Raw genomic sequence first — 12691 nt, forward strand, 5'->3', positions numbered from 1 at the left:
TATTGTATCATTATATTGTGTCATTGTATTGAAATGTTGTGCTGTATCGTTGCATCGTAACATAGTGTTGTAATATAGCATTGCATCACTATATTATGTCATTGTATTGTATTAATTTTTCCGATTTATAATTCTTGTTGATATTCCGTTGAACAAAAATATTTGCTTTTGAGGTTCACATTTTATTTCCTTCACCTTCCTTTTCACATCGTTTCACACACCTTGTGATCGTCCTCTCGCTACCTGCGTGGACACCTGTATCTGTCATCCATAGACACGTGCATCTGTTCATCTGCCATTAGGTTATGGACATAAATGGACCTGCGAGTACCTAATACATAAAACTATACATACACATGTCAAGCATGAGGTATGAAACGTATGTTTAAACCTACGTGCACATACACAAACATACTTTCATGTACACACATAGTTATATTCATACACACACACATACATATGTTTACACTGCTTACTCACACATTGCTGACGTCAACGTATGTGCACCAAAGATAAAATGCAAAGATATATATAAACATGAGTATGATAACCGTTACGTAGGTGAACTGCAAATACACTCATACATACACACTGACACACGTCCACCGCACACCTGCATACACAATGGAAGTTACAACGGTTTTAATTTTGACAAAGAAAACATTTAAAGCCATCCTGAGATGTCCAGTTATTAGTCATTTTGAGATGATCACTCACATGATGATCAATGGATATTCATCAGCAAAGGATCAGTTGCTTGACTCGTCACCACAGGTCTGATTGAAGACCAGAGACGAAACATCTTGTACATGTTTACAAAACAACAAATTGATTTTGTCAGCACGCGCCGCCGCTATAAACTCTGCGCGAGCCTGGAGAAGACAGGGTCGTGACCCCAGAAGGTAACGTACGACCCCAGAGGTGAGCGCCGCGCAGTATTTAGTCCGCCAGTCGCCACGCTGCTCACCTATCGTCTCTTGAAGATTGCAGCAGAAGACAGACCAGGTTACTTTTTCGTCTTTCGCATTTTTTTTTTCCTTTAGTCATTTTTGTCCCGTGATTCTTTTCTTACAGGTTGCATTCGGTAACGTATGTAAGTTAATCGACATTTTCACTAAAGTATGAACAATATGTCCAAAATATGATAATAGACAACCAAAATGTATTTGCCAAAGCTTCTAGCAGGTCTCTAGATCATTATTCCATATTCGTGGCTTTTTCGGGAGACACTGCGTTGACCTATCAAAGATTTCAGGCATGTCCTACAAAAATAGTTACACTTCCTCCATTATTCAAGTTTCTTTCACTCCCCACTTGTCTTATCAAAATGTCTTGCTGCACAGTCAATAGCCACATTGAACACAGCTCACCCAAGGGTGCCTTGCCTGACCTTTCGTGACCTCTTGCCTCACAGAATGACTGCGATTCTTGCCTTGCTGCTGGCAATGTCCATCCTGCTGCCCTCGGGGGCTGTGGAAGATGTGCAGGACCTGGTCTTTGCGGAATGGGACAAAGGAAGCTCACACGAACACGCCTGCTCCGCTCTTCGAAACTCGTCAGTGATTGAAAAAGGACTGACCGTGAAGGTACACTGTTGGTCATCGGCATTAGAAGGTTTCAATACAGTGCTATTGCTAGTATACTGATACACTTTTACTATGTCAAATTATGTTTAATACATTTTATCGATATATATTTGGCCATGAAGATAAAACTTAACTTAAGTTTCTTTTTCTTACAAACAGGAGGTCGGGACCTCTAAATTTGCGGCAGGTGAGATAATGAGCTTTACCGTGTTAATATGTGTCAATGAAGCTTACTCTCTCTATCCCGCTATTTGTGCTGTTGTATGCTAATTAGCAATTGTTTCTTTTAAAAGAAATATATCTTCTTTATGTAAGACTTCTTGTGAATTATTAGTCTTTATTTTTCACTCAGTGCAAAAAGAATTTTTATTTTAATTTAATTCTGTAATGCACATTAACATAGAATACATTTTGAAAACAAGCTTAAAACTTCACATGCAAACTCAATAAAGTTAAAAAAAAGATTCTTTTGAATGTATTATATATATAAGCACAGCAGACATTGAATCATCAGCAAACATGTTGTATTTCTCTTTTTAGTCCTCAGTGAACCAATACTCGCCAGGTTGAAATTTCATGGCTTGGTTGAAGCCGTCCCTGTTGTAGAAGTTGGTACTGTGATGAAGAGATTGAATGTATCGATCCCACCAGCTCAAGACATAAGTGACAACAATCTCACGCTGATTAAAATGAGTCCCAAACTCAAAGGTAAACGAATGTATAAACGAATGTATGTCTCACCGAGATGTCTCTGATGACTGTGGGTCTGAGCTTCTACTCTTTGTTACCGAGTCGTCCCGACTCGCTGAGAACACTTCTGACTGAAAAATCAAATTTAATTTGATGAATGCTTCCCCAATTGAGCATTTGTGTGTGTGTGTAGATATTGTGCAAATCTGCATATATTCCGTCTTAGGTTTCTTGTATATACCACTGTATGTTCAGTTTGATGGGTTTCAGGACAAACTCTCCAGCAGATCGACGCCGAGCTTAGATACTTGGGCGAGTACATGAACACCGTCCTACAGAAATGCTCTCACCGCGTTTACATCTCCAAAGGCACCTTTCCCCCAAAGGTAAACATTCTAAAGGCTGTTTAACCCAACCCTTACTGCAATACAGCCATGACATTAAAGGCATTGACAAAGATGTGAACGTTCACTGCTGGCCTGGTCACCGGTCTTACAGTCAGTTGCAAACATTTTCTATTGACCAACTAACAACCGATCTCACAAATATAATGTTTCACACAAAAGTGGAAGAAATGTTCTTGTATAGCTATTTTATTTGAAGTCTATGCCTCATTTAGGATCAGGTGAGTTAGTTAATTACATTGATAGGCAGGTGTTCTAATCGATGAATTGACTGGCTAACCGTTTCGTCCTTTTCAGACTGGTTGACTGATTAATTACATTTGAATAAGTGTAAGATTTCGGCAAAGAATAATACTTCACTCTCTCAGACCAGGCAGCAGTGGGTTAAAGTTTATGGTTCGTTAAGCCAGTATAAGACTGAGTTCATAGTTTTACTAAACTTAGTCGACTTCTGTTTGCAGATCTACGTTTTCCTCAACATGCCCCTCGACCAAATTCGCCAATTCTATCCTAGCCTGGACATTTTCGGAGGGCCTAGTTCAACCAAGAACGAGATTTCCTACGTCCAGATCCTTATCCTTAGAAATTAATGCGCATTGACCAGCAGTGGAGTACAGCTGCAGGTGCTCAGTGTTCACAGCTGGACGTTCAGTGTTCAGCTGACGAGAGTTCTCTCTCCCTACCTTTCGAATCACTGTGCAAAATGGCGTTGTATTGAAAGTACCGAAAATAAAGCAATCATAATTTACATTGTTCTTTTTCTCCTTTGTCGTCGTGGAATGCTTATTACAATTTTTTAGTGAAAAAAAAAACTGAATACACTCAAACAACTTTAAACTTGATGTCAGTATGCATTTGAACCTAGCGGCAATGCAAGCAGACAGACATGACGAGCTAAAAGACATCAACTAACAGGTTTCAATGACTTTTTAAAGTGCGAGATTTTTATTTCAATTTTGGATGTCATATGTAAAGATTGTTAGGCTCTGCAGCCTCCCTCTGTCTCTCTCTGTCTCTCTCTGTCTCTCTGTCTGTCTTTTCTCTTTCGGGTGATTCGGTGACGTAACGGTTAGCGCTTGTCATGATTTTGAGGAGAATTGGCTGTCCTGGGTTCAAATCTTGTCTCAGGCACACTGTTCTTTCCTTGTATATGGCACCTGCGCTGGCTGCTTTGTCCTCATGTATCCCGTGTTGCTGGCTCGGAGTAAACACTAACTGCTTGTGAGAGTGAGTGAGTAAATGCGTTAGTATGTGTGTGTGTAAGAAACCAAAAGAGGATGAGAGATTTTTAACGATTCTATGGGTACAGGCTCACACACAATAAAACAAAAAAACAAAGTCGACACAACACTTTCTACACAGAACGTCGGCATCCGCCTCCCTACGTTTTCACTTAGCAAAATGACAGTAAAAACAAACATGGCTATGTATCTTGAATTAAGAATAAGACTGTTGTAGGAGTAAACTTAAGGGTGGTACAAGTTAAAACAGACATCACAGTCGACTTCTCTCGTGATTCATGGTACACTAGGTGGTGGAGAAAGAACTACAACCCATTGACTATGTAAAGATGGACAAGGTCTAGGTACAAAGCTATGCCTCTTATTAACATTTAATTAACTCGCAAACGGGGTTTCATGAAAGCATCTCAACAGGACTTTCAAAGTACAATGGGTCATGACCAAGGTCCACTGATTCTAGAGTGTGTGGGGTCCTTAGTGTGATGTAACAACATCGTTTCAAGCACAACGATGGGCAGACTGTAAAACTCCATGAAATGAGGCCATATGTCTCAGATGCCTATACCGACTTTAGTTTTAAAAGGTAGAAATCTGGATTTATTCATTTTAAAGATCGTATACCTGACAAAGGTGTGGAACACAGGACTTTACAACGAGGGTTGGTGTCAACGTGTCACGTGCTGCTCCATTGTACGATGAGGGTAACATCTGATGCCACTCACAACGAGCACAGCAATACTGGGGAGGACATGCTGCAGTCTTTCTTTATTCTAATCATTCACATGTGTGCTATTTTTTTAACTTTCGGTGAATTTGTGTTATTTTTGTTTGTTTGCTTGCTCGCTTAACTAATTACTTGTTTGCGGGTTTGTGTGTTTGCTTATTTTTGTTTGTTCAGATGATGCTGCAATCCAGTTCATCAGCGGAACATTTTCTGTCTCTCAAAAATCTTTTAAGGACCTTTGGTAGTTTTGTGCACTCTTTCTTGGATCTGTATGTGTGTGTGTGCTTGAACTTTATTACAGATGCAATAAAAAAGCAAGTTAATTTATTAAATAATTTTATTTAGTATTTTGCATATTCTGCCTCCTGTACAAAGAATTGCCCTTCGGGAAATGCAGATAATCTCTAATTTTCACAATCTTGAAACTGCGAAATAATGTCATGTTTATCGCGGTGCATTGACTAAAGTAAATTACATTTTCTTGTGTCCAAATTAAAAAAAAAAATTTGGAAGCCTTTTCACTATTTACAAATATGAAAAAATATCATTTCTTACCGCTCAGTGTAATGCCGGTTTGGAAATTCTCTCTGCCCAAGGACCCGCATCTTAAAGTGCTGTTATCATTATCCTTGCTTCGCTAATTTCTTGAATTTCAAATTATTTTAAAACTCAGGAAATTATAAACAAATAATATTGTGTTTTGTACTGTTTTGCTTATCTCTTGAAATGGCCTGGCGTACTTTTCCAGTACAGCAAAAGTTGAAATTTCAAAGCCAATTTCTCTCTCTATCCTCTCACTCTCTTTTAGAATCTGTTTACTAAAATAACTACGATATAATAAAGGTATTTTTTAAGCTAAGCCGTCTTCACGCTTTCACACAAAAAGATGAAAAAAATATTTGTAATATTTATTTCAAGGCCTGGTATCAATTGCTAGGGTTTTCTATCCACCATGCTTGAGGACCCACAATGACCATGTGTAAGGAATGAATAACTTCAATGGATTTACCTTTATGTCAATTTGAAAAGATAATTACTACCTTCTTATATTTATATCCTCTCCCTTTCATATTACACTTTTTGTTGTAAGAGTGTTCTGCAAGTTTAGCACTTTTTTACATTTTAAGGCAATCAAAAGCGGACTGCTTATCCAATCACCTTAAGATCTCGTAGCACCCACTAACATACGATTTATTGCGGATCGGAGCACAAACAACTGCTTGTGTCCGACGGGAATCAATGTAGAGCCATCTGGCGTGGACAAGATTTACACTGACGATGGTCAGTAGCTCTGACCCCATGCCGCGGGGACGTCCATGAGGAGGGAGTCAGTCCACGGCCGGTGATTAGTGGGAGGACCTGTGCAACGATCTCTAAGATTAGGTAAAAACATTTGTCTGGAGTTGTGTCTGCTAGTCATCCATAAAAAAGACTTCAGCGATGTTTACAATGGACTTGCTAAACACTTTGTTGGTATCGGCTTGTGGCTACAAGGCCAAGCTGAAATAAATGGCTTCCATCAATCTATCCTGCCTTTACTTCTAGTCTTAATTTTCTGTTGACTAATCAATGTGGAATGATTTGCTAGTTTTGCTGACTCAGTGTGTCTAACACTTTTAACAAAAGTTTTTAATTGTCTGACCGCTACACCTGTGGCTATTTTTGCTGCCCGTCATGGGAAGTATTCTAGAAAATAATTGACTCCACGACAAATTCTATCAACTCCATCACAACCCATATTTCACTAGATAATGACATACACCAACATCCCCTTTACATATAAATTATTAAAGGTTAGGAGTACAAAAGAAAAGCTGGTAACACTAACTTTCTACAATATGCAAGAGTTCAAAATGCAATTAAGCAGTTTCAAAATAAATCACAGATTAAAAACATAAAAGGAACTGAAGAAAGAAAAGAAAATGTCCGAGAGATAATGTTAAGGTGACTAAATCTGTACAAGTAGTGCTTGGAAACTCTGATTCTCTGCCCAATGGAATTGTAAAAAAGGAATTCTAGCTTTGAAAAAATACTAGAGAAACTTCTACCACATGTTAACTCTGTCCTCTGTTATCCTTTGCTAACTATGCTGTGTGTTTCATTGAAGAAGAGGATAAATTATCTGTTAGGGCAAGGTCAGTTTGTTAGTATTTTCTAAAAAGATTTACATTCAGTCAAGATCAGCATATCATTAAGAAATTTTAACTTCTGTGATTCTGTTTGGAGAGCATGAAGACATCTGTACTGGCAAAGTGTTAGACTTAATCATGTGGCTAGAAAAACATTATATTTATTTGTGCAAATAAGCAAACAATACACATTATGTACACGTTCCTTTAAGGTTGTGAAGTATAGATACAACTTAGAAAGAGATATAGCAATAAAGAATAAGTCAGACTTTTGTCACATCTATCATATTTTAATCCATACATACATACGCACTCATAGACAGACAGACAGACAGACACACAGAATTCGACGAAAAATTACGAGATATTTATATTTGAAAAGAAAATTAGTTTCGAGTTGACAAAAATTTAAACAATCTCTGACTAAGTAATACTTAAAAAAACAATTTGTTTAAAACGTTTGGTAGCAGAGACGGTTAACCATTCAATAGCCTGGTGTTTATTGTCACTTTTGTCGCCTCGTATGTCCTGTGCGCTAATTAACCTGTGGTCACAAGACATTTTAGTGCAGGCGATCCGAGTGCATCTCACTTAGTCCAAGCCAGGCAATAAAATTGGGAAAAGACTCCGCCCTCTGTCCACGCCTCCAGCATGCGTGGCCATCCGCGTGGCCATCCACATGTCTGCTGACGTCATGCTCATTAACATTCACGTGTTCATTGAATCGAGGAGCAGGTGTTAGCTGTTTGTGGTTATTTTTTTTTTTAATCTGACGAATAACAGCAGCTGCCTCCCGCTATATAAGTCCGTGGTGACTGGTCCATCCACGCCATCTTGCCGTCGACATTGCCGTGCTGTGCTTGTAGAGAAAGCAGCAAGTGAGTCTAGGTATCTGTCTATCTCCTGACTTTTGTCTTGTTCTTATTTCTTTTGTCTTGCTTTCTACCTCTATGATTACATATACATAATGTATATATTGCTGGTTCTACTGTTCCAAAACAAGGCAGACTAGACGCTCTAATGTTTGGTTTTTAAATAATGTTTGGTGACAAAGTAAGTTCCAACACTAAGAGTTTTTAAATGTCTTCTTAATCAGATGTTTATTGTGGAATTATGATTAATAAATATGTGTGTGTGTGCGTGAAATACCTGACGAGTAATAAAATAATTTTTCCGTTGTCATTTATTAGGTATTAGGACCTTTGACAGGCTGCAAGAAAAGTAGCAAAACGATTCTTAACTGCAAATGTCGTTAAACATTTGTTTGTGAAGCTCACAGATAAAAATATAGCTTCGATGCTTACTTTCAAGACATTGTAACTTTGGTTAACATAATCAGTCCAAACGTTGGTCAATACACAGTATGGACGAGTGCCTATGGCCACTGGGGCTTTAGGACACAATTGCTGTTCTTCACTTTGAGACTTCTCTCACGAAAGGCCTTTATGATTTCATTTTCATTGTCCTTCCTCCGTAACGAAGAGTAGTTACTTGAGATTTTATTCTTTCTTCCTTTCCAGACCTATTTTCTTTATTTTTCAGAATGTATGCCCTTGCAATTGCACTTCTGGCTTTTTCTACCTTTGTGTCCAACGCATTTGCCAACAAGGAGTATCTGCTCCTGGACATCCGTGATGCGACTACCAGCGAGATAATTAGCGCTCTGAGAGATGTCGAAATTGAATTGAAAGTCAAGGTATGGCGTGCATCATCCAAAGAATGTGCAGAAAACCACACACACACACACAGAAACAAAAGCATGGCCGAGAAATTATTGCTTCAAACCCTGAATTGCTTGTTCCTGGTTTTAAAATGCTGTCGAAAATTCAGGTTTTACAGCTCCATGAAAGAAGATTTAAAATAACTTGCAGATAAGATTAATATCCAGAACTATCGAATCAAGTTTTAAATGTGTGTTCTGAATATACTTTCAGTGTAATTCTTTGCACAGATTATTACAGGACGAATTGAATTTCGGACATGGTTTTCGGTTTGATACTAAATTGATCTATGCTTGTATATTTTTAACAGGCAAAAGGAATAGCAAGGCATCTGATAGGTATGAAACCTTTTTGCCTATCTTCAAAGAAATACTGAATGGTGTCCTGTTTATAAAATAAGAAGAGGAATCCCTGGAGTATGTGGGTCAGAGTGTCGCATAAGACATTTGTTTCTGTGTAACCTCTCAAACTTGGTCCAAGAGGCATACAGCCATCATTAGTTACAATCGACATCAATAGTACACACATTACACAGTAATGACATTTCCCAGAAGAAAAGTCAAAGTTTGAAATCATTACAGCACTTCACGGACTAAGAGACAGTAATTCACATCACAGACAGTAATTTGCAGTACTTCACACACGGTATTTTACATCACTTCACAGTCTCTTTCCCTCTCCTCCCTTCTTTCCATATTGTCCAGCATATTTATTGATGGTTTTATCTTTGTTTTTCTTATTCTTTTTATGGTTTCTTCAACAATAGGTAAAGAGTGAATAATAAATTTTATATTTTTTGTTTGCATCCTGTTTTATTGCCATTGACAGTGGTGAAACAGAATGATGCCAACCTGCAAAAGCTGGGAGAAATCGACATACCCGGGAGGTCATGCTCCACCCCAGTGGAAGACCTGGACAACTTAATGGAAGACATTGGCATTTCCTGGCCCAGGAATGAACTGACCAATGTCAATGTCACTCTCTTCGAAAGAACCCTGGACCTCAAGGGTAAGATTCTTGTTCAAATTGACAAAACAGAACGGGTATCCCTGATAAATAAAAACCAGATCTTTAAGTATATGGTCTGAAAATTACTCCCATAGTTTAATCTTAAGCCATGTTGACTACGCTTCTAAACATGACCTCAAAGGTCAACACGAGTACAGCATTTTTTCTCTAAAATATATGAAACACCAATTTATGTTTTGTTCCTTTAGTAAACGAGTGAGAACGAGTGAAACTTTGTGCTTCTGATGACGAACGATTGTGTGATTGAGAACCGTAATCCCTGCTTACTCATTCTCTCCCCTGACTGATTCTCTCCCTTGATTTTGGTCTCCAGACAAGACGATGGAGCAGTTCTGGTCGGAGGCGAAGGCATACGGACAACTTGTCAAGCCAGTGCTCTCTTCCTTCACATACCGTGCTTTTAAAGCCAATGGCGCCTATCCACCCAAGGTACACACCCAGACACATGCACCCTCAACTTTTGTCTTTCTTACTTATTCTATTTTTATTCTTTCTTCTGTCATGTTTTCATATTTTGTTTAGGACTATACCTTTCGAGTGTCATTGATGCTGTACTCAGTTCTGCTAAATCATTTTCTTGTGTCCGCTTCCAGGTTTACTTCTTTGTCAACCTACCTCGTGAGAACTTGAATGATGCCAGCAGCAAAGGCATTGACATCTTTGGAGGGCCTGGGAAAGCCAGGACCACAGTTCAGTACGTGACAAAGCTGTCTTAAGCAAGCTGTGCTCAACGACACAAGGCTGGTGAGCACGTGACCCCGTCCATGGTAACGTGACCGGACGTTCTCAAGAGGCATGCGTCAACATTCACCTTCGTCATTCGTAATCAGTCTATTCTCGCCTCCCGATGAAACGTTTTAGCTTCAACAGCCAAACAAAATCTTCAATAAAAGACGAGCGACATTTCTCTGGCTTCCTGCTTTGAAACTGTTTGCGTGTGAAAGACAAGAAAGCAATGTTTATGACCATTCTTTATTAAGACAGTGAGGCTGCGCAGGACCGGAAGTGTAAACTGTGTGTGTGTGTGTTTGTGTGTCTTGTGTGTTTTGTATGTGTATTTTGTGTGTGTGTTGTGTGTGTGTGTGTGTGCTGGCAGATTGGACATTTCTTCAAAGACAGCAGCAGCAACATAAACTCTGAACTCCTTTATAATCTACCAGAGACTATGAGAAAAAGACTAAGTACATAATTGTAAGAACGACTTGGATGACGATGAGTTTTTCAATATTAATGTAAACAACTACACCATGAAATACAAAGAACATCAAAAAATATCGCACAGATCCACCTATCAATCCAAAGCTGAACCATCTTCTAAAACTGTTTAAAAAGCCACCAAGCCAGCTCTACTGTCGTAAGAGGTTCTCAGCAGTCTCATTTCCGTGAATGTCTACAGATACATATAATTATAAGTGATGTTTCCATGCCATGAAGACAAATTTGTCATAAACTGCTGACATAAGTCACGTGATGCCACACGTCTCAGTGTTTCAGCGTAAAACTTCGTCCATTTTGGTTGATGGATGTGATAGGACTGACAAGCTCTGCATTCATCCTTCACAGAATTGTAGTTTTAAATGCAAGCATCTTATTTTTACATATAATAATTTTTTATTTACACTGCTGCCATTAAAAGTAAGCATATTACTCAGAAACTCGACGTCGACTTGCTATCGCACATACCCGTACTACAGTGGAACCCGACTTTACCATCACCTGACACGTGACCCTCCTAGAATTGTTTACATTCGCCAAAAAAGTGTCTGTTATGCTTAGTTTGAAAATACACCGTAGAAACTTTTAATAAATGCATAAGACAACAAATAACTAGATTAAATGGTTCTTATAAAATTCTTCAGAGAATTTTATTAAGAGGTTCGGATTCGTAAGAAAAAAGTGTTAGTCCCCAGGTGTTATATGTGCCTTGGTGAGGAAGAGACAATTAGTCATCTGTTTGGAAAGAGCTACATCTGGAATAGGAAATGCACATCCTTTAGAAATTTTTATTTAATGTTTATCTATACAACTAATTTTAATTGAAACTGCACAAAAAAGACACTACATAGAGTGTTAGACTTTGTTTGCTAACAAATCACAGTACCTAAGAAAATTGGAAAGAAACAACATACTCTATGTTTGTTTTTTGTTGTTGTTTTTTGTTTATTTTTTTTGGGGGGGAGGGATAAGGCTGCTTGTTTGTTAACCTTTTTTTAATTGAGAAACGACATAAAAAATAATAACGGGATTCTATTTTCATCACAGTAGAAGCCACACACTCAAATTTGCTATGGACACAAAAGGTAGAGAGTGATAATGATGATAATAATTTATATAGCTCATACCCATGCTCACAAGCAGCCTGCTGCTATCGCTTGAGGCAAAAACAAAACACGGAAAGCTTACGAAGGATAAACAACGGGAGGCTGGAAGAAATTAAAACACAGTAAGGACAGTTTGTACTGAATGTGAGAAGGGTTGGGTAGCCGATGTAGAAAACGAAGGAGAGGAGTGACATCCCCGTCGAGAAACTTAATCTCTTGTTTCTTCTTCTCATTTTTTCCTTTTCCACATCCGGATTTTTACTTCTTATCTTTTGCGTACAAACAATGTCTGCTCGACAAGCTCCAGAGAGCCCAGAACATTGGTGTACCCTGACTGTTCCTTTCTCCACCTTACTCCTACCTGTTCGTTCCTTCCTGTTCCTGGCAATGTTAGCTGTGAATGTGAATGGTTGTTATGACTGTAATTTCCGTCTCTGCCCCATGATCTCATTTCCTGCTGATCCCCCACCACCACCACCACCACCACCACCAACAACAACAACAACAACAACAACAACAGCAACACCAAATAATATACATTCATATAATCGAATCTACATATGCACGTATATTCACACACACACACACACTCTGCTAATATAAAGAATGAGACAAAAGGAAAAGGAAGACACAATAAGATCAGAGATTTCATTAGCATCTGACCAGAGCAGCTGTCGGCATCGACAGGTGACCCTAAAGTAGAAGGTGAGCCACAGAAAATTATGGGAACAGCGGCAAGTAAGTAAGGAGACCACAATCTGTATCCAAGGACAACCTGTGAAGTAGCTTCGACTGAACGAGTCTATCAAAGTGTGAAAGAGTGCAGAAGGGATAACCTGCACACCA

The 12691-nt window shown here is 38.7% G+C and overlaps 2 protein-coding genes across 3 annotated transcripts; both read left to right on the top strand.

Annotated features, from left to right (window-relative positions):
* The first annotated feature begins 875 nt into the window (after nt 1–875).
* LOC112571994 lies at nt 876–3428 on the top strand. The gene is made up of 6 exons (XM_025251463.1): nt 876–1005; nt 1415–1586; nt 1746–1773; nt 2127–2294; nt 2547–2662; nt 3142–3428. The coding sequence occupies exons 2-6, from the start codon at nt 1416–1418 to the stop codon at nt 3268–3270; spliced, it is 612 nt and encodes a 203-aa protein (XP_025107248.1). The 5' UTR covers nt 876–1005; nt 1415; the 3' UTR covers nt 3271–3428.
* Nucleotides 3429–7493: 4065 nt separating this feature from the next.
* Nucleotides 7494–10430, top strand: LOC112571996. 2 transcript variants are annotated; one of them, XM_025251465.1, is made up of 6 exons: nt 7494–7652; nt 8317–8470; nt 8806–8833; nt 9324–9503; nt 9838–9953; nt 10118–10430. In XM_025251465.1, the coding sequence occupies exons 2-6, from the start codon at nt 8318–8320 to the stop codon at nt 10238–10240; spliced, it is 600 nt and encodes a 199-aa protein (XP_025107250.1). In that variant the 5' UTR covers nt 7494–7652; nt 8317; the 3' UTR covers nt 10241–10430. The 2 variants fall into 2 exon arrangements, with proteins under 2 accessions (XP_025107250.1, XP_025107251.1); XM_025251466.1 differs by having other exon boundaries at nt 7511–7662.
* The last annotated feature ends 2261 nt before the right edge of the window (nt 10431–12691 follow it).

The sequence above is a fragment of the Pomacea canaliculata genome, linkage group LG9 (assembly GCF_003073045.1).
Source record: "Pomacea canaliculata isolate SZHN2017 linkage group LG9, ASM307304v1, whole genome shotgun sequence".
Taxonomy (NCBI): domain Eukaryota; kingdom Metazoa; phylum Mollusca; class Gastropoda; order Architaenioglossa; family Ampullariidae; genus Pomacea; species Pomacea canaliculata.